The 27,821-nt window shown below is 43.2% G+C and overlaps 1 protein-coding gene across 3 annotated transcripts; it reads right to left on the reverse strand.

Moving 5' to 3' along the window:
• Positions 1 to 2,747: 2,747 nt before the first annotated feature.
• Positions 2,748 to 27,821, reverse strand: E2F7 (E2F transcription factor 7). 3 transcript variants are annotated; one of them, XM_081928873.1, is made up of 13 exons: positions 27,636 to 27,821; positions 26,908 to 27,000; positions 22,614 to 22,892; positions 19,891 to 20,059; positions 16,498 to 16,785; positions 15,376 to 15,534; positions 14,252 to 14,389; positions 13,710 to 13,904; positions 12,165 to 12,231; positions 10,439 to 10,913; positions 9,253 to 9,496; positions 8,155 to 8,582; positions 2,748 to 6,823 (listed from the first exon to the last, which is right to left on the reverse strand). In XM_081928873.1, exons 2-13 carry the CDS (start codon positions 26,998 to 27,000, stop codon positions 6,647 to 6,649), a joined length of 2,712 nt encoding a protein of 903 aa, XP_081784999.1. In that variant the 5' UTR covers positions 27,636 to 27,821; the 3' UTR covers positions 2,748 to 6,646. The 3 variants fall into 3 exon arrangements, with proteins under 3 accessions (XP_081784999.1, XP_081784997.1, XP_081784998.1); XM_081928871.1 differs by having other exon boundaries at positions 9,253 to 9,499; XM_081928872.1 differs by lacking the exon at positions 27,636 to 27,821 and adding an exon at positions 27,219 to 27,237 and having other exon boundaries at positions 9,253 to 9,499.

A 27,821-nucleotide genomic window follows, 5' to 3' on the forward strand; every position in this document is an offset into this window, starting at 1 on the left:
CAGAAGTTCTATTGATGTCACCTGGCATGTTGTCATTGCAACAAAAACTCAGCCCATAAAGTAGACAGGACATTTTGAGAGAATTTAAGAAAACAAGCGGACAGCATGTTCCACACAACATTGGCTGCGTGATAATGCTAATGTTAATACAGTGGTACCTCAGGTTACAAACACCTCGGGTTACAAACGCTTCAGGTTACAAACTCCGCTAACCTGAAAGTAGTACCTCAGGTTACGAACTTTGCCCCGGGATGAGAATGGAAATTGTGAGCCAGGCCCCATTAGCGAAAACGCACCTCAGGTGAAGAACAGTTTCGAGTTAAGAACAAACCTCTGGAACGAATTAAGTTCATAACCCGAGGTACCACTGTACCCATATCTGCTACTGTTGTTAACCTGTATCTTACTAGTCACCGTATCTGTTTGTTTTAAAAGAGAGCTCAAAAGCTTGTCCCAATTTTGTGACATTTTGGTTGGTATTTATTTATTTTCTGTTCAATGCCAAGATTGGCTTCTAAGTGGTTTTCAAAGTCCCATACAAAGTCCCATACATTGGCTCTTCCCCCAATTGTGGATTTTAGAGGCTTTCCCCCCTTATGGACAAGCATGGGCTACTTTTGCTTTTCATTTTATTATTAATAAAAATATTTTTATTATTATCAGGAAATAAAGCATGCACAAAGAAACGATTGCAACTGGTCTGAGGCTTAGAGCTGCAGGATAGCCAAAGGAGCTATTGCTAAAAATTATAGAGGGTCACCCAGAAATACCCAAACTAGGATGTTTCTCTGCCCTTTTAAAATATGCATGGTTAGTTTTCTAGTTTGTCACATAAGCACTACTGCCATCGTGTGGTGAACCAAGACAAATTATTTGAATCGGGAGTGGTACAGCAAAAAGAGAACAGAACTCTTAGAAGCCTCATGTCTCATTTGATCAAAAGACTCATGCCCAATATCTAGAACATACACACACAATTAACACAGGCCTCAAAACAATGGCGATGTTGCAGTTTCACACTTCAGGGACCTTTTCTTGTCAGGTATTAGATCTGCCAACATACATGTAGGGTGACTGTAGGCCAAACTAAACCAAATGTTTACAGCACATGACTTCTCCCAAGGAATCCTGGGGACTGTAGTTTGTTAAGGGTGCTGAGACTTGTAACTCTGTGAGAGTAAAACTACAGTACCCAAGATTCTTTGGAGGAAGTAATGTGCTTTAAATATAATGTGAGTATGCAGCCTATGGGTTAAGAAACATTGTTCAAAGAAAATGGGCTACACTTTTTTGACAAGTCTTATGTGTTCTTTGCCTAGGTTTCTTTTAGGATCATTATGTAACTCAGCCTACGCTGCTGGCAAAAACTTGACTGTCCGTAGATATATATTGTTATAGGACTTGTAGATGCTAGAATTTAATTAAGGCTTGTGTGTTAAAGCTGTGAATCAGACCCCCAAGTCTTAGAATGTAATCAAAGCTAGTGTGTACTAGACACTTCTAATCCTTAAATTAGCATGTGAGAAAGACTAATTCCATAGGCAAGCTTCCTAAATTGTGTATTAGACACTTCTAGGCCTAGGATATTAACACATATGATTATTTCCTTTGATGAGTTAGCCTGGGGTAATGAGTCGTTAACAAAAGGGGAATCTGGCCTCTCCCAGTGTTACAAAAAGCAGGGGAATAGGTTAGCAAGAGATGTGGCTTGAGGGAGCAACGTAAGTGGCAGGGCAAGGACGCTGCTGTCCATATGGAAGAATCAGGGGCCCTCTTGGGTTGTATATACAGTCATATCTCATAACTCATGTTGCGATAGGTTCATGTTGCGTTTTCGGGTTGCAAACCCGGAAGTGTATACTTCTGGGTGGGTTTCACCATGCACACTTCGCACATGTGCAGAAGTGCTTTCGTGCTTGCATAGAAGCGCCGCTCTAGTTACGGACTTTTCGGGGTGTGAACGGCACCTGGGAACGGATCAAGTCCATAACTAGAGGTAGTACCACTGTACATGTAAACAAACCATATACTGTATCACAAAAACAAACCATATATCATAAAGACACCACAGTCTCCGCTGTGCCTCATTGTCCAAAAGGAAACACAGACTTGCTGTCAAGTGTGCCTGGAACTCCCTGGAATCTCACACTGCAGTGGAGCTTGGGGGTGGCATGTAGCAGTGTATTTCCAGGCACAATTCAAAGGGCTGGTTATGAAGCCATCTGGCTTAGGCCCAGGCTATCTGAAAGACCATATTATCACATATGAACCTGCCTGGGCTGAGAGATCTTCAGAAGAGGCCCTTTTCTCTGCCCTTTCACCACCACAGGTGCAGATATGGGAGGGCCTTCTCAGTGGCTGCTCCCAGGCTTTGGAATGCCCTTCCTCGAGAGGCCAGACTGGCTCCCTCATCGCTGGCAAGTGATTTTTTTTTTTATTTCAATAGTCAGGCGTCCCTTTACCTTTACAGTTTAGGCCAATAAAATAGCCTGGAGTTAAATGTCCCTCCTCTACTGCAGCTGCAACCCAAAGTGGTTGCCCATGTAAGATGCTTTTAATAAAAAGTGGTTGTGGTGGGGAGAAATGTCAGGAGCCCTCATAATGGACATGTTGAATTGCATCTCATTTGGCCCCGTCAGAGGGAAGAGATGCATGGGATCGCTGTGATCTACTGCGTTCAGAGCTGAGGAATTATTAAATGCATGGTGGCTGGTGGTTTTGCAAGAAACAAAAAGAAGCAATCCCTTTTACTTTTGGCTTTATGTTTATTATTTTACAAAGATTAGGAGTTATCTAATTTAAGTATAAAAATATGCCCCCCTCCCCCGTTCAAATAGTGTGTGCTCTTAATAGTTTTGAATGCAGAGTGTAGCAAAGAACCTAAGACAGGCAGAGAGCAATTTCTAACCAGTGAAGACCCACAAGCAATTGAGACGTTAATACAAAGATAATAAACTAGCAGTGCAATGTTATAAACATGAAGCAGCTTTACATTATCAAAAACAATACAGCTTTTTAAATACAGAAATAGCACCTTTTACAAAAGGAACTGAGATATGTAAACGTGGTATATTATATTATTCAAGTATTAAGTTATACACACACTCTCCCCCCTGCAAACGGGTTAGTGCCATAGTACCAGAGTTAAGGTTTTTCACAAGCCCTGAAATCCTGCAGAGGTCAGTGCATGAGCACTTGCATCAGTGCAAATGAATGCTTGCCTCTGCTGAAGAAGTTTTGCCACAGGTTCTGTGAAACAGGAGTCGTAAGACCGAACACCACATTCTGGGTCACCAGACCTGCAGGCTCCTGCTTTCACCACCAAAAGCTGCAGTTTCACACTTGCTTCTGTTTACAACCAGTATTTTAATAGTAAGAAGGTTGGCCCCAGAAGCAAACCTTGGCCTGTTTACACCACCACTTTGGCTGCCAAATCTGATTCCCCTCTCACTAGCTATATGCAACAGGTGCTGGTGCACAGAAAATTTGAATCTAGCCGATTCTCCAGTTCATGCAACCCGAGTATCTTTAACTTCACTCTCCTCCCCACACCTTGCTTGCAAATACAGCTGACAGAGGTAGCGGCAGGCCTAGCGCAGCTACAGTCTTAAACTTCCAGCCTAGGGATAAAGTGGCAGCGGTTTGCAGATGTTCGTGCCTTACAGATAGCTTTTTTGCCCTGGTAGTTCTGTGATGCTGGGTGTTCAAACAATCACTTCACCACTTCCTATCCTGTCACCAACACAGCTAAAATATGCCCAAGAAAGCAAGTATAGTCGTACCTCGGAAGTCGAACGGAATCCGTTCCGGAAGTCCGTTCGACTTCCAAAACATTCGGAAACCAAGGCACAGCTTCTGCAACGCAGAAGTTGCAGAACCAATGTTGGACGTTTGGGTTCCAAAGAACGTTCACAAACGGGAGAACTCACTTCCAGGTTTGCGGCGCTCGGGAGCCAAAACCTTCAAGTCACAAGGTGTTCGTCTTCTGAGGTACTACTGTATTGGTTACTGAATGTATAGTTCTGTTGATCATGAAAAAACAAGACATACTGTCTTTTAATGTTTTAGAATCAAGAGATTTTCCATCGGCCTTAATTGCTGAGAACCACCCTTTTATTGCCACATTTAATGCATATGGAGGAGGGATTGCTAATTAAGAGCAGGCACATCAGCTATCTTTCTGTTAAGAGAAACAGTATCCTTTGAGCAAAAGAGGAACAGACTTGAGTACCCAGTAAATCAGGCACCTGCCGCAATTATGCTTGGCAACAGTTGTTACTAAACAGAAGATTACACTTCATGTGGGAAAACTTGAATGTGGGTGAATAAAACAATGCATTGGGTAAAAGTCACAAAAACGTGAAAATTCTGTAGTGTAAAAAGTTTTGTTTTAAGGTCCTCTTCCTTCATGTTCTTCTATCTCCTATTGTGATTGAACTAAAGAGATTTAAGAAACATTCAGTTGCACTACACTCCTTGTAAGGCTGTTATTGGTCTATTCTAACATAAAAATACAATATTCCCAAATTATTTTGCAGCTCTAAAATTAATTACTTAATTTTCATAACACATTCATTATTCAAAACTAAATGAACCAAAGTATCTTGTCACACAAAACCATTGTTCTTTCTTAAACCTGGTGAAATGAAAGTTCAGAAAACTTTTCTGACCTCAAGAAACGTACATCATGGCTACAAAGTCATCCCTAGGTTAAAAAGAAGAAGAGAGAGCCAGCCACACTATCTATTTACTTGATTTAAAAATGAAAAATATCATGATGAATTTTCTTTTAAAATCAGCAATGAGTGTCACGTTAGTCTAGGAAACTGGTGAAATAAATGCAAAAGTATGCACTGCCCAGTTAATTTGTAAAATGTTAACCCATTTCCAGCAGCAGACTCTAAACTGACTTGTTTCCTTTCTATAGTGTAAGTAAATGAAGAGTGGCCCATAAATTAATGCAACCCTTTCACTGATCACTCCATAATTTTTCTATTTCCATGCCGGGATACAGATCCTCCATTTATGTCATCAAATCCAGTCTTTCCACAGCAGCCACTCATGCCATAAATACCGTGCTCAAAGGATTATCTTGATGAAAACTAGACCTGTTATTGTGTAATTCATAGAAGTCCACATTATAGGCAAATCTGCCCAACTAACGACAATTTCTTTCAAGCTTCAGAGCCAGTGGCAGAATTACAGAACATGCTTTGCCATATATTGAACCTTGGCTCAATAAGAGAAACACAGTGGTACTTTGGTTGTCGAATGTAATCCGTTCCGGAAGACTGTTCTGACTTCTGAAACGTTAGACAACCAAGGCACAAAGGGCGGTCAGCAAAGTCAGTGAAGAAAAAAAAAATGCAACAGAAGCCATTCGACTTCTGAGGCGCATCAAAAACAGAAGCAATTACTTCTGGGTTTTCGGTGTTCGGCTTCCGAAACATTCGGCTTCCGAGATGCTTGAAAACCAAGGTACCACTGTATATGGGATTGTCACTGCAATCCTTTACACTTACCTGGCAGTAAACCCCATTCTATTCAATGGGACATATTTCCAAGTAGTTAAGTATAGAATTACACTACAGTGGTACCTTGGTTCTCAAACGGCTTGGCTCCTGAACAAATTGGCTCCCAAATGCCGCAAACCTGAAAGTGTTGCGGTTTGCGAATGTTTTTTGGAAGCTGAACGTCCGAAGCAGCTTCCGCTTGACTGCAGGAAGCTCCTGCAGCCAATCGGAAGCCACAGCTTGGTTTTCGAACGGTTTCGGGAGTCGAATGGACTCCCGGAATGGATTAAGTTCGAGAACCAAGATACCACTGTATATTTAAACTAGGGATGAATTTCTGCCATACACACTTCAGAGACTCCTTATTCTTGAAGCAACCTATTACACCCCCTATAGTATTGGGGACAGGCCTTTGTGTCAATTGATAATTAGCTGGTACGTTTTGTGCAGAAAACAAGGACACAGAGAAACTACGAAGTTCACTAGTACGAACCCCACTGAAATATTTTAAACTTCACAGTTGTTTTGGTCTTAAAGTATTTCACATGAATACATTCACTCCTACTGTAAGTTATCAGACGTCTCCGCTTTTAACAAGTGCAGGGGAAACTGTACATCAATAACATTCAAGTACTCCACAAAAGTCTGTTTTTCTGAAGTTGCAATACTTCAATGTTGTAGCAAAGAAGCACCGGCTCCTACACTTTTTTTTTTTTACTTAGAGGTCCCCCTTGGTCTATCCTGCATACTTAAGCAGGATAGCGTGTTTGTAAAAGAGCATTTCCCCTATATAAGTGCTAGCCAGCTTCCCCCAGTTTTGGACTTTGGAACAGACCCTGGTAAACCTGCTCACATAACTGATCACTAATACGATTTTATAAACTTCCCAAAGAGAACCTGATGCTCCCTTGTATCAGCATGCACATAATTCAGATTTTAACGGGTATTAATATTTCCACAGCTGGGTTGATTCACGACGAAGAACGTCAACAGGGTAGTGGGCAAATGCACAGTGGCAAGTGTGCCTGTTTTCAAAACCTCTTCTCTCCTTTTTATGTAATAACTGAATATTTCTGTAAAAAAAGTTTAAGGCTCTGCATCCTAAACTGCCCACACCTCTGCTGTGAGCAGGATTAGTCAGAGCTGTTGCTGGAGATCTCTAATCTTCTTTGAACAGAGCTTGCCGTTCTGCTCTGGTTGCCTTCGCTTTTCCGCCATGCCGCAGGGTCTTCAAGGCTGCCAGGGGTCTTGAAAAACACTTCTTGGGGTGTGGAATGCATGTTCTTAGGAGTCAGCGGGGCTGCAGAAGACTATTTGTAGGGAGAGACAAAAGCAATTCAGTAGCTGTTCTCTTTCAAATCCAATTCACCTAGCTCAGAGGTGGGGGGAACCTGTGGCCCTTTAGATACTGCGAGGTTACAACTCTCATAATCTCTGACCCTTGGCTATTCCGGCTGAGGCTGTAAAGAGTTCAGCATCATTTTGAGGTTCCCTGCCTCTGCAATCACTAAAATGAGTTGCAGATTGAGGTTGAATGGAGCGAGCAATTTCTAGATGATAGCCATGGTCTTATAACCGGTCTCTTCCCCCATTAAAACTGTTGATTTGTTTTGGTGGGAAAACCATGGGTGTAAGGAAGTTTGTCCCTCAGCCTATTTGAATTTGACCACCACACAGAACAGAAACCATTCAAATCTTGTATGAATGAATGTATGCCACTATGAACGGTTCAGGACAACCCCTGTATTAGCAGCACTTACCCCAAATATCTAATTATCCCAGCCTTTAAGAGGCTCCAGTCAAAAAACAAAGCTGGACTCCACTCACAAGAGTTCCAGAGAATGATGGTGTTTAACATTAAAACAAGAGTGCTTAACTTTTAAGCATGCACTCAGTTGTATAGGATTGCATTAATTCGCCCTAGTTGCATGGTTCCTGATGGGGTGACACTCAATATAAGGAATTTCTTTACTGAAATCAACAAGAGAGTTACTGTGGTCTAGGGCAGTGTTTCCCAACCTTGGGTATCCAGCTGTTTTTGGACTACAACTCCCATCATCCCTTGCTAGCAAGACCAATGGTCAGGGATTATGGGAATTGTAGTCCAACAGCAGCTGGAGACCCAAGGTTGGGAAACACTGGTCTAGGGGTTAGTGTCAGATAAAGACTTGGGAGACCAGAGACCAAATCCCCACTCAGCCATGAAACTCAATGGGTGGCCTCGGGCCAGTCACAGCCTAAACCACCTTGCAGAGTTGTGGAGATGAAAGAAAGAAGGGGAAAACCTTGAGCAACTTGGAGAAAAAGATGGGACAGAAAGACAATAAATACATAAAACCTGTGTAGGTCGCAAGTCCATATATGTGCTGGAGCTTATTATAAAGATGAGTGACTTTGCCGTGTGCAAGTGAGCGGAGGAGAATCCTAAATCCTAGCTTCATTTATAAATAAGCACCTGGCTGATTTCATAAATAGGAACTGCTGTTTACAAAATAATAAAATAAAACGTTTAGCAATTTTATGATCTTCAGCTGCCACAAAAGCGCCAGAGTTTTGAAACATAAGGTGATTTGGTTTAATCAGATGCATTTTACGTGCTCCCAATCGGAGCTTCATTCACACCCTATCTTTGCATTCTCACCTGCTGGAATTTCAGGAGGGTGACTGGGTGCCCCATGCAAACCGGCGAGTCTGCTTTAACGGAGCCGCAGGCAGACCCGAGGACAGGGCTCAGGTGTACAGCTGGCTGAATCTGCTGGTGCGGCTCCAGCGTTGGTAGCTGTGATGAATTTGGAGTGACGACTGCTGCTGGGGTCCCAATGAAAACAGGCGTTGTAGGTGCCAGGCCAGGCATCCTGAAATTCATGCACGTGACATTTGAGAAGGAGCCGGCAGGAGCGGAAGAAAGTTGGCTTGTGACTGCCGGGGAATAGATGAGAGGGAACGGTGCCAAGGCCGTAGATGGAACCATCATACAGGGAACGTTAAGCGAAGGCAAACGGCTTGAAGACAGGTTGACGGGACCAGGAGCTTGGTTGGCAGGAAACAGGAAATTAAACCCATTCAATCCTAAACAACAGAGAGAAGAACAGAGGCAGACATTTGCAGTTAGATGAGACAGTAACTGGTGGGATTCGCCTAGTTGGCCCCACTAGTGGGGGCCCTGTTTGACTTCTGCTTGCACAATGGGGTTCTCCTCCCCCAAACTGACTCGTGTGTGTGTGTGTGATGAGAACCTCCAGACCAAAATACTGGGGAAACGCGACCCTGAATTCCACTCATTGTATAGCCTTTTCTCTTGAGAAAGGGCCAAGGTTGGTTCATGGGCTAGAGGATCTCCAGCTCTGCTGTAGATTATATTTGCAAACTACTGGCCCGGTGGCCATAGTAGCTGGGGCTGATGAGAGTTGGGGGGCACAGCACCTGGGGCACTACCTTGCCTGCTACTCTTTCTATAGGGCATGAGTGTTAAGCTTGAAAAATAAAAAAATCTGGACAGCTTCTGCTAAGCTTTACGAAGTAGAGATGATCTAGTAGATAGATAGCACGACTTCTCCATGCCATCCCAGACTTGGGGCAAGCTGTGCTACAACGAAGGGGATAGGTAACAGTGAAAGGATTTAGATTTGGAAATTCCACCTCCCTACCTAGGAATCGGTCAACCTTTTGCATGCACCTAGTTTAAAGTATATTCTGGCTAGATGCTACATCAGTACCTAGTTCCCAAGAGTAGCCTTACCAGCTGCAGGCTGCACATAGAGATACTGTGGCAAGAAGGACTGCTTGCCATTTTCTTGAGAGGCCTGTTCATTTTCCTTTGCATTTTCTTTCGAACACTTATTCCTAAAGGGCTTTTCTTGCTCCCAAGTTTCCAAAGGTTTAGCAGCTTCTATAGCAGCAGGCACTCCTGCTTCAAACTGAAGTTGGTCCATGGGACTGCAGTTACGATCTGAGGCAGATTCTGCATCTGTTGGCTTAGCGTTCTTCTAAGAAAGAGAAAAGCACAATTCATTTCATTAAAGAAATGCAAAACAAAACAGGTGCAGCTCTATTATGGGACTAGGACCCTAGTACAGATTATGTCTAGCTTGGAAAGGTTAAAAATAGTTGATCAAGGGATAAATTTATCATAAAATAGCTTTTTTTTATTAGGGTCCTCCCCTACCCACCAAACCCAAAAATGAAATGAAGCTTTGATTTCCAATGCAGAACTGGCAGGAGTTAATTCAGGCAACTGACAAAAAATGACAAAGTAGTAAGAACCAATTATTTGTTTCTGAATGAGATACAGCAAGGACTGCTACAATCTGGAACAGGAAGCTGGGTGGGCAATGACTTAGTGATAGCATTTTGCCCTTGCTCAGTCTGACTGATAACTTGGGAGCGATTTTGCATCCAAATCCACTCATTAAGGAATCCTTCTGCTACAATGTCTGATTTGATTCACTGGAATGACTCATCTAGGCTTATTTGCATGGCATGTGGCACATTGCGGAGGTGTTGGTGGACCGGTGCTTCTGAGCAAATGGTGGGGGCCAAATGGCATTTTGACTTCTTCAAACTCTAGGAGACGTTTTGTTTATTTGCTTTACTGGAGGGATTGCACACAGAATCATAGAGTTGGAAGGGACCCTAAGGAAGAGATTCCTGCAAGGCAGGAATACGCAGCTGTCCCACCTGCAACCTTGGTGTTCTCAGCACCATGCTCTTAACAAACTGCGCTAGCCAAAAAACGTTCCTTGCCATTTATCACAGCACAGAGGGCAAGCAAATACCTCAAGCTTTACAGCAAACACATCAGGGGCAATGAATGCTGCCTAGTTCTTTGCAGTATGCTAATTCGTCTAAGGGTCATTTCAAGTACAACCTTCCATTTCTCCTGCTGCAATCAAAACCTGGATATTGGTCCAATGTATTTCTCTTACCTTAGATACCACCAGTGAAATGGGACCATCGCTCTGCTCCAGACTCTGCCTTTTTGCCGTCGGTTCCTCTTCAGTGGGAGGAACACGCCATTGGGAACTCCGCTTCTGACCTTTAACTGGAGACTCGGCCCCTTCTGATGGGCAGGGTGAAGCCTGGCCCTTGAAGTCCCAATTTCCCTTTTCTGGAGGACTTCCCCTCGAGAGACTCTCATGAAGACTGCCACACAGCATGTACAGAGAGGGAGATGGCAAGTAAACAAAAGGTTGGTTGGAGAGCACAGTGGTTTTGCCAGCCTCTGACTTGGAAGCCGATAATGGCAGACCTTGGTCATTTATCCCATTTGGTAGAGATGGCTGTGACGTGTCTGAGCTTGCATTTGAGGGAGGGAAGGTGTTAAGACAATAGTCTGAGTCTCCAGAAAGAACAGAGAAAGGGGGAATGATGCCCAGGTTTCCTGCCGCTTCGAGACCTTTGCTATAAAGACAAAGGGAGAGATAAGTTAGTCTAGAACCATGGAACATACTATTCTTGCTCTACTAAGAAAAACCTGATTTATTCTACTGGCTTAGGAAAGAACTAAATCAACCAAAAGGTTTGCATGCACGTGTCTATTTATTCCAGTTTAGGATGGGAAAATCCAATGAACAAGATTAGGCCTAAGGAAGGCTTGTTGCAATTTTCTGACGTGCACTAAAGGCCTTCACACCAGAAGGGCGAGATATAAGTGTTTCAATGAAAAACTAATTAAAATAAACAATCTGCTCTGTTACAAAATGGCAGTGCCAAATAAAAAACACACACCCTCCTACTGCCATTGCCACCCTTTTTACTGGCTTCACCTAGATTCAGACACTAACTAGAACATTATGTGTTAAGTCACCATGTTATTACATGAGCAATTTTCTGTGCAAAAGGTAAAAGGGGTTTAAAATTTATGCTAGACTTGTAAAAGAATAGGAGAACTGACACTCTATAAAGAGCTGTGTGGCCAAGGTGCTAGCTGATCAGTGTTATTCATGACAACACTCACAATGATGAGTACTCATTTCAGGAATTTTTATTTGCCTTATGAAATGAGCACTGGAGGCCAAACAAGATTCTCAGCAAGCTGTCTCTGCCGTGTTAAGTTTAAGATGGTGCCATACACATTTTACTCAACTTTAAATTCACATAAAGGACCACATCCTTGTATTTAATCCATCGCAATATTAGAACACCTGCGTTATCAGGATAAAATGGCCACTGGGTAACACAAGCTTTATTTAAATCCAGCTTCCTCTTTAGATTTCTTACTAAGTCTCTCCAAGGTAGCACAGATAATTTTCGGAGGTGCCATTCACTCTATTTTAGTGCAACCAAAGCTTCAAATTAGAGAGTTTCAAAATGTCTACCTTTGCTAAAATGTTAGTTATTTACTTCACTTAGTGGGATGCATATTTTCACAACTATCAAGGAAACATCACACCCTGAGTTCACTTTATTCTGTGTGCTGCACCTTGTGTAAAGCCAAAATTTGTTCAAGTCTAATGAGCAATCCAACTGGAGCAGCTGCTGTACCCCATGAAACTCTTCGTGAAACACGCAAAGGCACAAACTGTTACTGAACCATGGCCTGTTCTCATAACATATGGATGTTGCACAACAGCTAAACTTGGAAGACTGAAGCTCGTTTTAATGCAGACCAAAGCTTTAGCAGAGTATCAAGCTTTAAAATCCACAACATACCTTGCGTCATCTTCCATCTTCTGGCAGCAAACAGATGCTAGATTTATCATTTTGGAGCAGCAGTCATCTGAAGAATGAAGGAAAAGCAGAACGCTGAATTAATTACCAACGGGTGACGGGTATGTTTGTACCATATGAGAAAACAGCCATGCAAACACCCAATCATGTCTTCTCTTGAGAAACAACTAAAATTCACAGAAAGACATGAGCTTAGGAAGACAGGCAGCACCGTTGATGAGTACTGTTTCAGGGACCATGTATATAGGATCTGGTAATTATGCATTTTCTAGGCTCCGTCTCAGATGGGGCTGCAATGGAAGTATTGAGAGCATTCTTCGCTACACTCCCAGTTCTTCCTTTGAAGTCACAACCTGAAGTTTCAATCACTTGACATCAGATCTCAGATGACTGTCACCCTCAAAGTGATTTGCAGTAGGCTGGGCACTGCAGGTCCCTTCTCTAGCCTATATGAAAATACAGGTGTCCACAAATTTTGGCTGGTCATCGTTGACAGCTAAAACGTCTGGTGGCCAGGATGCTTCCCCACTCGCCGTTGAGCTTGGGAATGCGTATGACTGTGAGAACAATCATCTTCCCACTCACCCCACAGCTCTTTAGCATGTTCACGTTGAGCTCCTCTTCCAAAGCTAAGCATGATACAAAATCAAAGAATCATAGAATTGTGGAGTTGGAAGAGACCAGGAGGGTTATCTCATCCAACCCCCTGCAATGCAGGAATCTTTTGCCCAATGTGGGGCTCAGCCCCATGACCCTGAGGTTAAGAGTCTCATTCTCTAGAAACTGAGCTATCCCAGGTCTAGCCCAGCCCTTCTCTTGAGCCCAGAGTTCGCGCAATTGTGCTGCACTTCAGAGATCCTTGAAGAGGCCCTGAAGAACATCACAATATAGATACACATTTCTTTTGAGCTGGGAGGGGGGCCCTGTGTAGGATTGTTCTTGAAGTTGTACCCTCCAAGTGTCTCTGAGGTTCAGTGGAATTGCAGAAACTGTTTCCTCCTTCCTATCCCAGGAATTTATGGACCCCCCAGTGAAAATGGTGGCCTGGAATTCAGATTGATTTTTTAAACATATTCTATAGCTCAGCCCCGATACCTCCAACTTACACTCAACCACAGTTTGTTTGCAGTTGGAGAGAGGCAACTCTATTGTTCCATAGGGCAAAGTAACACAGTGCTTTCTGAGCTGGGAACCGTGTACCAGGCAGAGATGGGCCAATTGCCATTCTAGTAAAACCTTCAAATCACTTTATAAAGCCTGACAGTGCTGAAGTGTGAAAGTACTATAAACAGGATTGTTCCAGCCAGCTCCATCTTACCAGCAACCATAAAATAATATGTTCTCTTTCCATTTAAAGGGCTTTAATCTGCCTGTGCCAAATTCTAACAAAAGGAGCGCGCTCCAAGTTTAAGCTTGTGGAAAGGGAGCTGCTTTACCCGAAAAGAGATACACAGACGCACAGCTGTTAGCTGGAAGCTTGTTAGCAGAGCTGGTGGGTTGGAGGAGCACAAGCCCTCCCCAGGTTACCTTGTTTTCCCCTGCGTGGGCTGCTGGGTTCTGAGCTGGCCTTCCTCTTGGCCACTTCGGAAGGCTGAGCCGTGCCAAAAGAAGCATGTCGGGAGAGCCGCTCTTTCCTACCGGCACAGGATTGATGGGGGACACGTGCCGCCCCTTTAGCTTTCGTCAAAGCAGCACAGGTCGGAATCTCCATCTTTATGCCACCTAAACAGATGCATTCTTCGTTAAAATCAGCTCGCCAAAGGATGACCCGCAAGCCACGCTCAACATGAAGAAGCCCTGGAGCATCACTTGGGCAATAAACCAGTTCCATTGACAAAGCAAGACACTTTGCAGGTGAAGTAGAACAGTTATAATCGGAAGCTGCCTTCTGAGGCCCCTTGAATGGCGCCCTTGCAATGTTAAGGGTTGGGCTTTCTATTCTTCACATTACTCGAGTCTCCTTTACAAAAATACGAGAAACCATTTGAGCCAACCTGGGGAGGGTTGGTGCTGTTAAGGCTGTAAGAAATGCATAAGAAGAGATAATGACATAATATAAAGAATATTACCATTGTCTCCAGTGAACTCCACCGGCCCAATCCATTTGAAGGCTGGCTTACGACCTCTTTCCTCTGTTACATGCACTTTCTCGATGAGCCCAAGGCTTGTCAGGACATTGGCAATATCGTACAATCTCCGTACCTTTGCTAAAAGAAAACAAGTTTAATTATTGAACAAATGCATTATGTTACATTAAGATGTAACTAACCAGGCTGAAGAACTGCTACCAGTGAACCCAGAAGTCAAATCATGAAGAAGAGTTTGGATTTGATATCCCGCTTTATCACTACCCGAAGGAGTCTCAAAGCGGCTAACATTCTCCTTTCCCTTCCTCCCCCACAACAAACACTCTGTGAGGTGAGTGGGGCTGAGAGACTTCAGAGAAGTGTGACTAGCCCAAGGTCACCCAGCAGCTGCATGTGGAGGAGCGGAGATGCGAACCCGGTTCACCAGATTACGAGTCCACCGCTCTTAACCACACCACCACACTGGCTCCCCATGAGGACTGGGTACAAAAAATATAATATATTTTAGGTCTTTGGGGTGGGTGGATGTGGTCTGAACTAATACTCTTGACCGGTGGATGAACGTCCTAGCAAAATTACTATGCATAAAGATTTATATCTGGAACATGAATACGCCATATTCAATAAGAAAAAAACCCATAAAACTAATTGTTTTATATTATAGTCCTTGAGTTCAAACCTTGGTCCTACATAAATCAATGAATTGATTTTAATCCAGCAGGATTGCAGCCTCTTTAAAATACATTCATAACCCAATCTAGGATAATAAATTTCGTTTCAGAGCTTTGTGTGCTGTTTTCATTTTAGGCAGGACCACAGGGGATCATTTTATCGTTTAGTTTTAAAAATCTGTTTTCAGTGCACAGTGGCCAAGTAATCATTTAATATTCGTGTACACGCATGCACACACTTTGTATCCTGCACAGGCTAAGGTTTGAACTAGGCTCCTGTATCACCTGCATGACATGATGCAGGGCCATCGTGTTCCATATGAATCCCAACCCCCCCAAAAAATCTGAAAAACCAAGTATGTTCCCTTGTGATGTCAGTATGACTGTTATTCTCTGCAGTGACTAAATGATAATTCATCTCAGAAACAATCTTACTTTTAAACTTGCTGTGATCTGCTGTATCCTGGCTTTCTTCTATCAATATTTTCGCTGCTATGTCGAGAGTAACTATCTTGGTCTTGGAGACGAGGAACAGCATGACAAATTTTTGGCTCATAATCCTCAACGACTTGTCCTTTCTGCTGTTTGCAGACGCTGTATTACAAACACAACCCAAGTCTCAGCATGCTACATCTATCACAGCCAAGAAAGCGTTTTGAAGGCTTCTCAAGCAGAAAAAAAGAAAAACATTTCCTTGTTGGGAAGCAGGTTTTTTTTAATGAGCAGAAAATAATTGCCTATAGCAGATGGGCAGTTGCACTTTAACTCTCTTAAGGAAAGAAGGAAGGTCATAGCAAAGTATCTTGAAGGAGTGTGTGGAAAGCAGGACATTCTGTGGGTTTTATTCTGTGTATAATATAGGAGCAAAGAAGAGTGAAATCAGAAGTTAGAAGGAAGCACCAGAAGAAAAAGGATATGTAGGTTGATTTATTTCATCTATTTATAAAAGCATTTACATAGCACCATTTATAAATGGCTTTGGCCTCGTATACCTGAAGGAGCGTCTCCATCCCCATCGTTCTGCCCGGACACTGAGGTCCAGCGCCAAGGGCCTTCTGGCAGTTTCCTCACTGTGAGAAGCGAAGTTACAGGGAACCAGGCAGAGGGCCTTCTTGGTAGTGGCGCCTGCCCTGTGGAATGCCCTCCCACCAGATGTCAAGGAAATAAACAACTATCTGACTTTTAGAAGACATCTGAAGGCAGCCCTATTTAGGGAAGTTTTTAATGTTTGCTGTTTTATTGTGTTTTTAATGTTCTGTTGGGAGATGCCTAGAGTGGCTGATGAGACCCAGCCAGATGGGCGGGGTATGAATAGATTATTATTATTATTAACTGCAACATCAAGGCAGCGTTTGGGGCAACAAGAGATGGCAATGACGCAAGAGCTGACCCTGGTATAGTTCCACCATTTGGACAAAAAGAAGTCTTGTCCCCCCAAAAGATACAATCATGTTTCAATGCAGTAATTTACTTCAAAAATCAAAATCAAACACCTGTCACATGTTGATGATGGCAAGGACCTCTCTCTTATTCTGCCAGTAGCCTTTGCTAACTTACCAGACGGACAATCTGTCTCCGAGAAGTCAAGCAACTGCCGGTCTTGGAAATCTAGAAAAGTCTCTTTTTTGTGTTCTCCAAATTTACAGTCAAGGTCTAGCTCTTTATGCTGGAAAGAAGCCATAAGTTCTTCATATTTCTGCAGCTCTCCTATTTCCTGGAGGTTTTTCAGCGTTTGACTCAAGCTGTGACGACCGTGCCAACAGTACTGATTCTTAGCTACTCGGCTAACGAGATCAAGAGACTCCAAGACATTCACTATGTCATAAATTCGTCTACGCTCAACCCCTAGATGTGGAACAAAAAGAAAGACAAAGAGAATAAAAGCAAAACATTGCAAAATACACCAAACAAAACAAAACTCCCTTTCCTGGGCACATTACAAGACAAGTCATGGTGGTACAGTATTCTACTTCCAAAACAAGGAACACAATTATGGACTCGTGTTCTACTGTTTAGCAACCAGACAAGATACAGACACAATAGCTGTCAAAAGAGCAAAACTTTTCATTGGCTCATTAGAGATGTGCTGTAAAGTCACATAACAGAAGAAAACTGGTCTCTTCAGGGCTACTTTCCATATTATACAAGTCATAGAGACTTTCACATAATTCTAGTTGAAGCATTTGCCTCACAGCAATGTCTCATGGTCTGCCTGGCCTGGCCTGGTGTGTGTGTGTTAGGTAACACCAGAGGGTTAATATGGTGTCTCTGGCTTAAAAACAGTTCCCAAGCATATTGTCTCGCCTCAGTCTCAACAACTTGTTTTTGAGGGAGGCACCCCGGAGACCGCTTCTGAGCAGGTCTGCATAGGACTGTGTGTTCAAAGTAACCTGTCCAGGTCCTTTGGCTCAGAGGTATCCTATAGGAGGGCTTTTATGGCTTATTCACAATATGGATCGTAGCCTACATAGCTACTTCTGTTAAAATGATTTATCTTCGTTTGGGTGCCTCAAGGTGGAAGCATTCAGCTTGAGAAGTGCTACATGAATAGTCAATCCCTACATTATCCTTTCATGTCTAGACGCTCTCATTTGAAAAAGCCAATCCCGGAATGAAAAGCTTTATGTGAGAAGTAGCTCATGATTGTCTATAACTAGACATTTAATGTAATTTAAAATATCAATTAGGCAGTTACTAGTTACGCAGAACAAGAGAGAACAGGTTGCTGACTACCATCCCAGTGTTAAACTAAGCGGCCTTTGCCACTGCTTAAGGGACAAACAAAAGTACCAGAGTTCCTAATAACACTGCCTTCTGAGGAATTAGTGTGGCGGTGATAGGAAATCTTCACGTAGTTAGAATCTCTGTCTCTCCCCCACCCCCAATAAAAGAGTAAATAATGTATAGTTACTTAGTCAAAAACAGCATGTGGCTTTGTGGCGCTTGTTACAGCATTAAAATCTACGCAACGATCCTTAAATTTGCATGGCAACATCCATAAATTATCCCCGTTAACAGAAGAAATGCTACTAAACTGTAAACTGCAGTCAAGTCCCCAGGGAGAAAGAAAGTTATTTTGGCGGTTGCCAATGTGGTACCCTCCAGATGTTATGGGCTATAACATACACAATCCCCAGGCAACGCATCCTATTGTCAGGGATGATTGGACTTGTAGTCCGTAAGATCTGATGGGTACTACATTGGCTGCTCTTTAGGGTTATTCAGAGTGGACGGCAGTGCAGCAGTATGCTGATGGGGCAAGAGAAGGTAGCCTAAAGGTAAAGGGACCCCTGACCATTAGGTCCAGTTGTGGCCGATTCTGGGGTTGCGGCGCTCATCTCGCTTTATTGGCTGAGGGAGCCGGCGTACAGCTTCTGGGTTATGTGGCCAGCATGACTAAGCTGCTTCTGGCGAACCAGAGCAGCACACGGAAACACCATTTACCTTCCCACTAGAGCGGTACTTATTTATCTACTTGCACTTTGACGTGCTTTCGAACTGCTAGGTTGGCAGGAGCTGGGACTGAACAACGGGAATCCCGTCTCAGGGATTCGAACCGCCGACCTTCTGATCGGCAAGTCCTAGGCTCTGTGGTTTAACCCACAGTGCCTACTTTGTATTAAAACACAGTTGCCACCCACCTCCTTCAAGTATTTATTACTACTATTCTAGGATGGACAGGCAGAAGATTTGAAACTGTTGAGCTCTGGGTGTAGTTGAGTTGTTGCTGTGATGTAGAGCTCCCTTGAATTACAATGTCGACGTCCGCTTCAACAAGGCTTAGAATTCACCTGGGAAAGGGGATGGTACCGCGAACTTGTGGTAGAGTCATCCACCCATTATTCATGCTCCAGGTGAAGATTTGCAGCTGGGACCAAGCAGTGTCCCTGCATCATCACTCACAGGCTAAGCCACAGATGACACTATTAATTGGAGTTTAGGGAACTATGAAAATGGTGCTCAAGTGGAAGCGGAAAGGTGCCCCCCCTTTCAGCAGCAGATCTGGGGCAGCGAGCCTATAGTGAAAATGACTTAGCGCCCTGCTCAATATTTCTTGACGCTGTCACATCTCATTACATCTTCCATTAAACTTCCTTTAGCAAAAGGCTACACAAATCTGCCCTAACAACACCATGTCAAAAATCTATTTTAAGAAAATATGCTATGCAAACAGAAAGATGAAAAATAACTTTATACATATTTATGTGAAACTTCCTTCTGTGCCAGATCAGACTATTGAACTCAATACTGCTTTACTCTTACTGGAACATTAAAAAAGCTGCTTTGCCTTATACATGATATCCCAGTGTTGCCTCTTGTGACTACCAGTGGCTATCCAAGCTCTCTGACAGAGGTCTTCCCTATTATCTGCAACCTGCTCCTTTTAACTCAAAATTACAGGAGTTGAACTGAGCAACCTCTGCCCCCAAAGCAGTTTTCTATTTCAGTCCTGAAACAATTTGCTTAGAAGCAAGACCTAGCAGTTACAATTCTTGGAAGAAATGTGCTCTTCCAAATACTTGTGTGCAGGCCATTTATTAATTAATGTAATTTATAGGCCACAGAATTTTCAGGGCAGCTCACAACAAGAAATGCATAGAATGCCACAGCCCAAATCTAGTTAAATAAAACATATTTGGGTCCATCTGATTTTCCACCTCAGGTTTACATCTAGTAAGAAACTGCTGTATATATTAAATATCCCGTTTCAGATAATTGATAAGTAGCATCAGGGGGGAATATTTTCAGTTTCAGTCATTGAGTTTTCATGCCAAAAAACCCCCTGGACCTTCTCCCATGGAAACACCACTGAAATGCATGGGAAATTTCACGAGTGGATAGTTAATTTAAATGGGGTTTGTAAGGAGAACTGCTTGCCTTAAAGGGGCTACTATCTAGTTCAACCAGAGCATTCATTCCTGCAGTCAGTATTGCTCCTTGCATACGTACCAAGACTAGAAGCCACTTCGTCCAAAGAAATTGTTGTTTTTTCTGCTGATAAAGGATAACTGGGGTAGCGGGCTAAGAACTTTTGGCACAGCAGCCCTAAGCTTTTCTGCTTTCTGCTGGGTCTCTGCTTTTCATATTCATCCACTGTTCCATCATCTATGGTGCCACACTAGAAAAAAATAAAATGGGTTGTAGTTGCCTGGTTTTTTTAAATAACACTTTGTTATATGGCATGGTACCAGCAATACATGTTGTATTTTTAATAGGTAAGACCTGGCCTTTCAGCAGGAAAACGAAATACATGCATAAGGTATTAAGCAAGTCTAGAAAGCGGAGTTGTAGATGAAGGATAGCCAAGTAACCTCCAGATGTTGCTTGACTACAACTCCCATCTTCCCTGACCATTGGGCCAAGACAGCAGCATGGCGGACAGGTCTTGGACACCGGTAGCTCCTCTGACAAGCAGGACAGTACTGGAAATGCGGTGCTTTGCAAGGCGGCAAGGATAAAACTGGTCCGGTGTTGAATGTAATGAGCAACACTGCACGTTAGTTTTGATTGGGAGCCTTTCCACCTATCTCTAGAGCATTTCAACTTCACAAAGTACCCCATACCAATTAAAAACCATTGGCCTAGGGGCATAGGAAGCTGCCTTTTACTAAGCCAAGTAGCTGGTCCATCTAGCTTTTGCCCACACTGACTGGCAGCAGCTCTCCAGGGTTTCAGAAGGGACATTCCCATCTCTACCTGTAGATGCTTCTGCATGCCAAGCAAATACTCTTCCACTGAGCTGTAGCCCTTCTGCTGCCTGCAGGCTTACAGCCCCAAAGGCACAACACAAGGAAAACTGGATGCAGAGGAAAGAGGGCAATTTGGAGAGAAAGCTCTTTAGCAACCCCGAAGGCCAGGTTTCATACCACAAAAGAAAACTTCTGAAGCCTCTTACGCTATAGTGAGTTTAATTGGCCTCTGCACCTAAGAAAAATCTTAAAAGATGCTGGAATGGCTCCAGTAAATAACTTTAAGGGCTACTGCAGTGCAACAAGTGGTCCTTAAAAGGAACATTTGTTAAAACAGCCTCAAATGCTGAAAGAAACTGCAGCTTACATTCCCCCACCACCTGAAGTTGTATTTTAAGCAATAATGTATGAAAGCGGTTCTCACTAGATTGGCTCTGGGAGTGACCATTCTCAGGAAGATTTTGGCTGCTTTAGGTAGCACTATGTTTTATGGTGCATGGTGGGGGCAGATTTTGGCCTTTGTATTTTAAAGAATTTGCAGAAAGCGTTTCTAAACAGGAACTGCTGATTTTATCCAAGGGGAGCAAGATTAATATGGCCAGTGAGTACAAGTAATCATGCTTTGAACAGGGAGTAGCCAGCATTATTTGGAGAAGTTCACCAGAGGCACAATACAGCAGCTGGATCGGAGTGTACTTTAAACCACGAACGGGTAGCGTAAGGCTCACTGGACCTCCTTTGCTATTTATTAGAACCCAGCAGCAGCCAGCAGGGTGGGGCCACATTGCTACCCTGACTTCCCAATGCTGCAATTCGCAGGGGCTCACTGAGGGAGATCCAAGGAGCTCAGGGTGGCGTGTGTGCAGCAGCAAGTGTATTGGCTCTGCTACCACCCAGAGCTCCCTGTGCCTCGCCCCTCTCATTCTCCGTAAGCAGCAGAAACACACGGCATGGGCAGGTTGGGGCAGCAGCCAGTGCCCCACCCACACTGCTTCTCTGCCTCCTGCTGCAACCCAAGGATGTACCAAGCAGTCCGGTGTAAAAGACAAGTGAGCCAAGGAATCCCTTTTCAGTACAAAAACCGAGCTCAAAGTCTAACTCATGCTAATGAGCTTTCTTCATTTCGGCAGCCTAATTTCAGAGGGGAAAGTTGTACAGGCTGTCATGATGATTGTTTTATTATTATGCTGTATGTTGTTATTTATTATTATGCTCCATAAAGTATGTTTAATGTTGCACACCACCCTGGGAGCTTTTGATGAAGGGTGGTATATAAATAAAATAAATTAAAAAAACATTGTTACTGCTTTTGTAAAACAAGTGGGAGCCAGAAATCACTGCTCTGCTGCAAACTATCTAGAGATTCACCAGTGGATCCCAATCTACTACCTATGCCCCCCCTTTGAACCAGGGAGGGGTCAACTTGTTGACATGAGGATTTCTGAAAAACAGGAGAAGAGTAGAATTTTTTCATATTTTATGTATACATAATTACATCTTTTTAATTCATTATTCCAGTGACACAACAGCTGGTAGTCATTTATTGTGCAATATATTTGTAACGGCAGTGAATTTTTTAATATTTTTTTTGGGGGGGGGGGAAGGTTTAGAAAATTAAGTGTCTTGCTCATGTCACTTGGAAAGCACAAAGAGTCTGCCTGCTCCCCCATGCATTCTTGTTTCTAAGGAAGGTTCACATTCTCTTAATCTTCTATGCTGGTGGCCCCGTGAAGCAGCCGTGCAGAGGAAGTAATATGTGACAGTACAGCTCAAAATGGCAGGCAAAGAGACAGCAAAGGAAGTGGCACTTTGGTCATGTGCGCAGAAATAGGAGAACGGCTGCGAAAAGTCAAATCAGAACAATTTGGGAGAGCTGTCCACAAATCAGATAAACGAAGAAGACTACAAATGAAATATTATTTAGTTCAAACAGATAATAAATGACTAATTCAAAACAAATGTGCTGTGGAAAGTCTCTCTTACCTGCAAGGAATCGGGAAAAGCGTCATTAAATTCATTGTTCTCAATTGGCCTGAAGAGCTCCTTCTTCTTTTCTCTGTCCCGCATGTCAGGGCTAGCAGCACTAATAAGCATCTTTAGGTTAGCTGTGGGGGTCCATGGATCTGCCAGGGGCCTATCCGTCAGCTTAACAGGTGTAATTGGACTTCTCTCGGGGGTGCAGGTTTTTTGCTTTGACAAATCAATGGGTTCATTTTTCATGGGAGTCTTTGGGGTCATTCTGGGTCGATCAAATATGTTTTCCTATTAGAAAGAAAAGATAGCTTTGGAGATAACTGGAAGGCAGAGAAGCAGCCAATCAATGCTGCGGTCCTATTGTACCAAGAAACGGTGGCCTGCTCAATTACAAATGGCTCCCATAGAGATCTATGGGGCAAGATACACAGGCTAAAATTTAGGATGGAGTTGAGAGAGAACCTCATCCCAGATCCTTGTGTCCCAAAGGAAGGAGACAAGTTTATATCCAGTGCATTGCTTTACCTTAGCCATATAGGCAGGAAATAAAGCGATGCACTTTAGAAGAACTCTACTACTGTACAGTCTTACCTCAGTTCTCGAATGCCCTGGAGCTTGTACGTTTCGGCTCCCGAACAACTGAAATCTGGACGCGAGTGTTCCAGTTTTTTGAACGTTATTTTGGAAGCCGAACATCCAATGGGGCTTCCATGGCTTCTGATTGGCTGCATGAGCTTCCCGCAGCCAATCAGAAGCCACATTTTGGAAGTTGAATGTTTCGGAAGTCTAACGGAGTTCTGGAACGGATTCTGTTTGACTTCTGAGGTACAACTGTATTTTACTTCCTAGGTGGCCATTCAGTTGCTTCAGTCTGTGGAACTGGCACCATTACAGCTGCCACATAATATTATTCCACAACTGAAAGAAAGTGATATTTTAATACCTGCATATTAGAACTCCCTGCCTACTGACAGCAGACAAGAACCTCTGCTGGCTCTTTTCGGGACCTGCTCAAAACAGGTTTTGTTTAGGCAGGTCCATCCCAACATGTAGAAGTTGGGGTATTTCAGTCTCTTGTACTGTTAATTTTTCTATCATTTCAAAATGTTTTTAATTGTAAATTTTAATATTTCATGTAAGCCACTCTATTACATGTAAGGCTCTATTACACCCAAGCAGTATGTAAATTTTGTTAAATAAAAATAAATGAAATAAATATCCGTGACCCCCCTCACATCCCAGCCCCCACCAACGGACACTACCCTGAGGTGCTAGGATGTTTTAAGAGCAAGTTATCACACAGCCACACAGGCCCTCCCTCTAAAGACGTTTCACGCAATACAATGACAGGCATTTTGTTCAAACATATTGGGCCTGAGCTAAATACCTGTCAGTCCAGTAGCAAAGAGCAAAATACAGTTTTATGGTCAGGGAACAATGCTCAAGGTTAGCATTGTTCCTAAGATTAGGGATTTAATTTTTGCCATAGGATTAAACGCCCTTCATGTAAATGGGTGAAAAGTGGGCAGGAAGGTAAACGGCGTTTCCTTGCACTGCTCTGGTTCGCCAGAAGCGGCTTAGTCATGCTGGCCACATGACCTGGAAGCTGTACGCCGGCTCCCTCGGCCAATAAAGCGAGATGAGCGCCACAACCCCAGAGTCGGCCACGACTGGACCTAATGGTCAGGGGTCCCTTTACCTTTACCGTGTTCATAGAACGCAGTGGAAACCATTCACCAGCATAGGCCCTTGACATTTTCATAAACCTATCCAGGATCATAGCTGTCAACTTTTCCCTTTTCTTGTGAGGAATCCTATTCGGAATAAGGGAATTTCCCTTTAAAAAAGGGAAACGTTGACAGCTATGTCCAGGATACTATTTCTTGGTCACAGAAGAACATGACAGAACCTATGGAAATTACTTCTGTACATTCTGAAATCTTATATTGGTTACCAATTCTTAAAATACTGGGAAAAAAACAGTTTTCAAATTGTGCAATGCTTTCACTCTTTTCTGGAAGGGATAATAAAAATACATACACACAATTCTCTTTAAAAAAAATCTCAATTAAAATCAAATTAACTGGGTTAAAAACAGTTGCTAAGTTGATGAATGCATTTGGAGAAAATTTCACATTGAAACTATACATTTCTATCCGTGGGAATTGCCAAGGTATGATTGTACAAATCTCTGAAGAAAATTGTCTATTGAACAAGTATCTCATCCCTGTTCTGTGTGATATATCATACTGACTCACGTATTCTTTAACCAGTGATTAAGTTCATTTGGCAGGGATTTAACAGACTCCCTAATCTAGTCTATTGTATATTTTGCTTGACTTAAATGCCAGAGACACAGGCCTGGTTCACACACTGTGCTAAAGGTTCCGTGCAAGTGGGCTCCTGGGAAAGCCCACAAGTCACTTTGCCTACAAAGTCTGACTTAGCATCCCACACAAATGCAGGTTCATGTTTCAGCTCCCTCTTCACTAACCATGTGCTGTATGGTGTCATTCAAACCCAGGCTTGTAGTTAAGGACTCTTCTCACTAAACACAAGTTGTAGTTCGGAAAAGCAGAATCATGGACCCAGGTATCAATGACATGCTAAGCCAACCTTGGCTGAGCTCAGGAGTAAAAATAGACTAGGGCTGCAAGGTCCCAATAAACCAGAGTTTGGCTTACTGTGACATGCAAATGAAGCCACAGAATTCCCTCTCAGCTGTGGCCCAAACTTTAGTCTGCTTATTCCATCCTATAGAACTCACTTTGTGAGGGCCAAATTGATTTTTTCTTTCATACTGCGTTTCTCCTGCAAGACACCTTAGTTTTCTGCTACTTCAGACTTAATACATCTTACCAATATGGTCATGCCAATGCACACTGCTGTAGCAGTACCATGTTTCTTACTTAAACCTCCTGCTTTTGGAAACTTTACAAGGCTGAAAAACAATTGTACTGTCCTCACTGGGATATCTATCTAGCTTTTCTGGTGGGAATATAACCACAGCAGTCAACAGTCATATAGACTTGCATTGCCTGTTTGGTTAGCTAGTGTTAGAGATCTACTATAGATAACCGACAATGTCAAAAGAGCCAAAAGTGATTGCAGAACTTGAACTGATTAATACCTACAATGGCAGCAAACTGAGACAAGCATTTTTTAAAAAAAAAAATAATGCTTTAAAACTATTGAATCAGAGAGCAAGATTATTTGTATACTTAATTGAGCTTTCTTCTGGCTTCTTCACTTTTACACACACATTGCTTGTAAATTTCCAGGCCTATTGTTCCACTAGCAGCTAGTCACTGCTTTTGCAGATTAAAAAGTGCTATTTTGAGGTGAAGGTTGTGCTTCCCCCCTTAGATCAAGTCTGTAATGTGAGGTTCCAGTCAACATAGAATGTAGCATCTCAGGAGAAACCAATCCATTGCATTGACTTGTACACCTCATTGATACAGGAGATCTCTTGCTGTATTCTGTTTTTGCTTTAATGCAACTGCCAGGTGTGTGTGTCCCAGTTTGAATGGAACAGCCCTTTCCTGGAAGGAAAGCTCATCTCTGAAGCTGCAGCGGAGCATATAAACTCCACTCCTCTAATTTGGTTAACAGCAGCTTCAGAATGGTTGGAAGATAAAGGGTTAAGTACCCCTCCCCCAATGCCACTGCTCCATTCAAATCCAGACCACTGAATTAAAGTAAAAACACTTGACACTGGAGACATTTTTTTCTTGCTGTGTTTTCTGTTTAATCAGGAGCACCTCTTCAGGTTTACTGTTTCATATCTGAAACCAGGTATCGATCCATTTTGCTCAGTGAGAGCACTAGTAGGATACAGTACTGCATCAGCTTCAACCCTTTCACAGGTATAAGAGTCTGCCACAAACATCCAATCAGGAATGACAGGATTGTCCATAATCCCATGCCCATATGGCAAATGTATTGCACAAAATCTCATTAATAGAAAAAATGACTCCTCATTTCCTTTAAAGGGCAGGGGTGGAGAAACTGGCTTTCTGTGAAATTAGAACCAAGGGGAAGATCATTCAGTGCCCAACTGAAAGAGTGATTAAATATGTAAATTATTACAATTTTATTTTTAAATTTTATGGAGCTACTAACTATAATCATACTTAAAATGGTTTTGTTTTTTTTGAGTTGGACATTACAGGTAGGTTTTACTACTTCGGAATATTGTAAGTTCCACCATGATTTTAATAAATGAGAGCACAGTTTAGAACAAAGCCTGACGGCCGTGAGCAGATTTGAAAATACCGAACTGGGTGTTTAGGCACCTGCTTACCTTTTGAGCACTTTCCCCATCTTCATCTATAAAATCCCTTTTTCCATGTCTCGAGCTGATCAGGTCTTTTAGCGTTAAGCAGTTAACCTCCATCTGTAAAATTGAGAGTTGCACAAGAGGGTCAACACCTTACATCATCTCCCACCTAAAAAAAAATCCAAAACAGTTTTCGGGTCCTCTTCAAACCCCAAAATAATTTGGGCAAAGCTTATTAAGTTCACAGTGTTTTCTAAACACTAAATTAAAAAACAAAACAAAACCCCAAAATAATAGAAGGATCAGATTGGGGCCAAGGTGAAGAAACGTATTACAGTATTAAAATATCTTCAGATTCAGTAGAATAGGTCGAAATTGGCCTGGGAGAGGAGGTGGGTGTCCCCGAAAAGTGGGGATCTTCTGAGGGCGAATCTGTCATTTGGGAGCTCAGGGTGTTCGCCCCGGGATCAGTTACTTTTGGCGCAAAGAACCTGGAAGTGAAAACCCAGCTTTGAAACTGAAGCGGGACAGAAACTGCCCACCTCGCAGCCCAAGGCGGTTGAGCGAGACTCGCGCCCTGAGAGCGGGAGAGACCCCGGCCCCCTCCCCAAAAGGTGGTCTCCCGCCCCCGCCATGAAGCCTCTGGCTCGGCCGCCCCCTCGGAGCAGCCGTAGGGAAGAAGACGGCGGCACAAGCGCGGGAGACCCACCTCCCATTTTTCCCGCCCCGCAAGAAAAGTTCAAGAAACTTACATTTTTTCTCGAGAGTTTCCTTCCTGTCCTCTCAAAGGGAGCCCTTCGCGTCAGCGCCTCCAGGCCCGCCAAAGCCGCAGCCGGGCTTGAGGCTCATGGGGGTGTCTCCGAAGGGGAAGAAAAAGAGCCCCCCGCCCCAATGCAGCGTTGACCTCCCGCGCCCTTCCTCCCTCGCTTGCGCCTGCG

Source organism: Podarcis melisellensis (genome assembly GCF_964234715.1).
Source record: "Podarcis melisellensis genome assembly, chromosome: 10".
Taxonomy (NCBI): Eukaryota; Metazoa; Chordata; class Lepidosauria; order Squamata; family Lacertidae; genus Podarcis; species Podarcis melisellensis.

Coding starts and splice junctions, on each gene's coding strand:
- E2F7 (XM_081928871.1), bottom strand. CDS start 27,000: ATGGAGGTTAACTGCTTAACGCTAAAAGACCTGATCAGCTCGAGACAT. Junction 12,232..13,709: donor CCCACGCAGGGGAAAACAAG/GTAACCTGGGGA, acceptor TTCATTCTTCAG/ATGACTGCTGCTCCAAAATG. Junction 10,914..12,164: donor AAGATGGAAGATGACGCAAG/GTATGTTGTGGA, acceptor TTGTCTTTATAG/CAAAGGTCTCGAAGCGGCAG.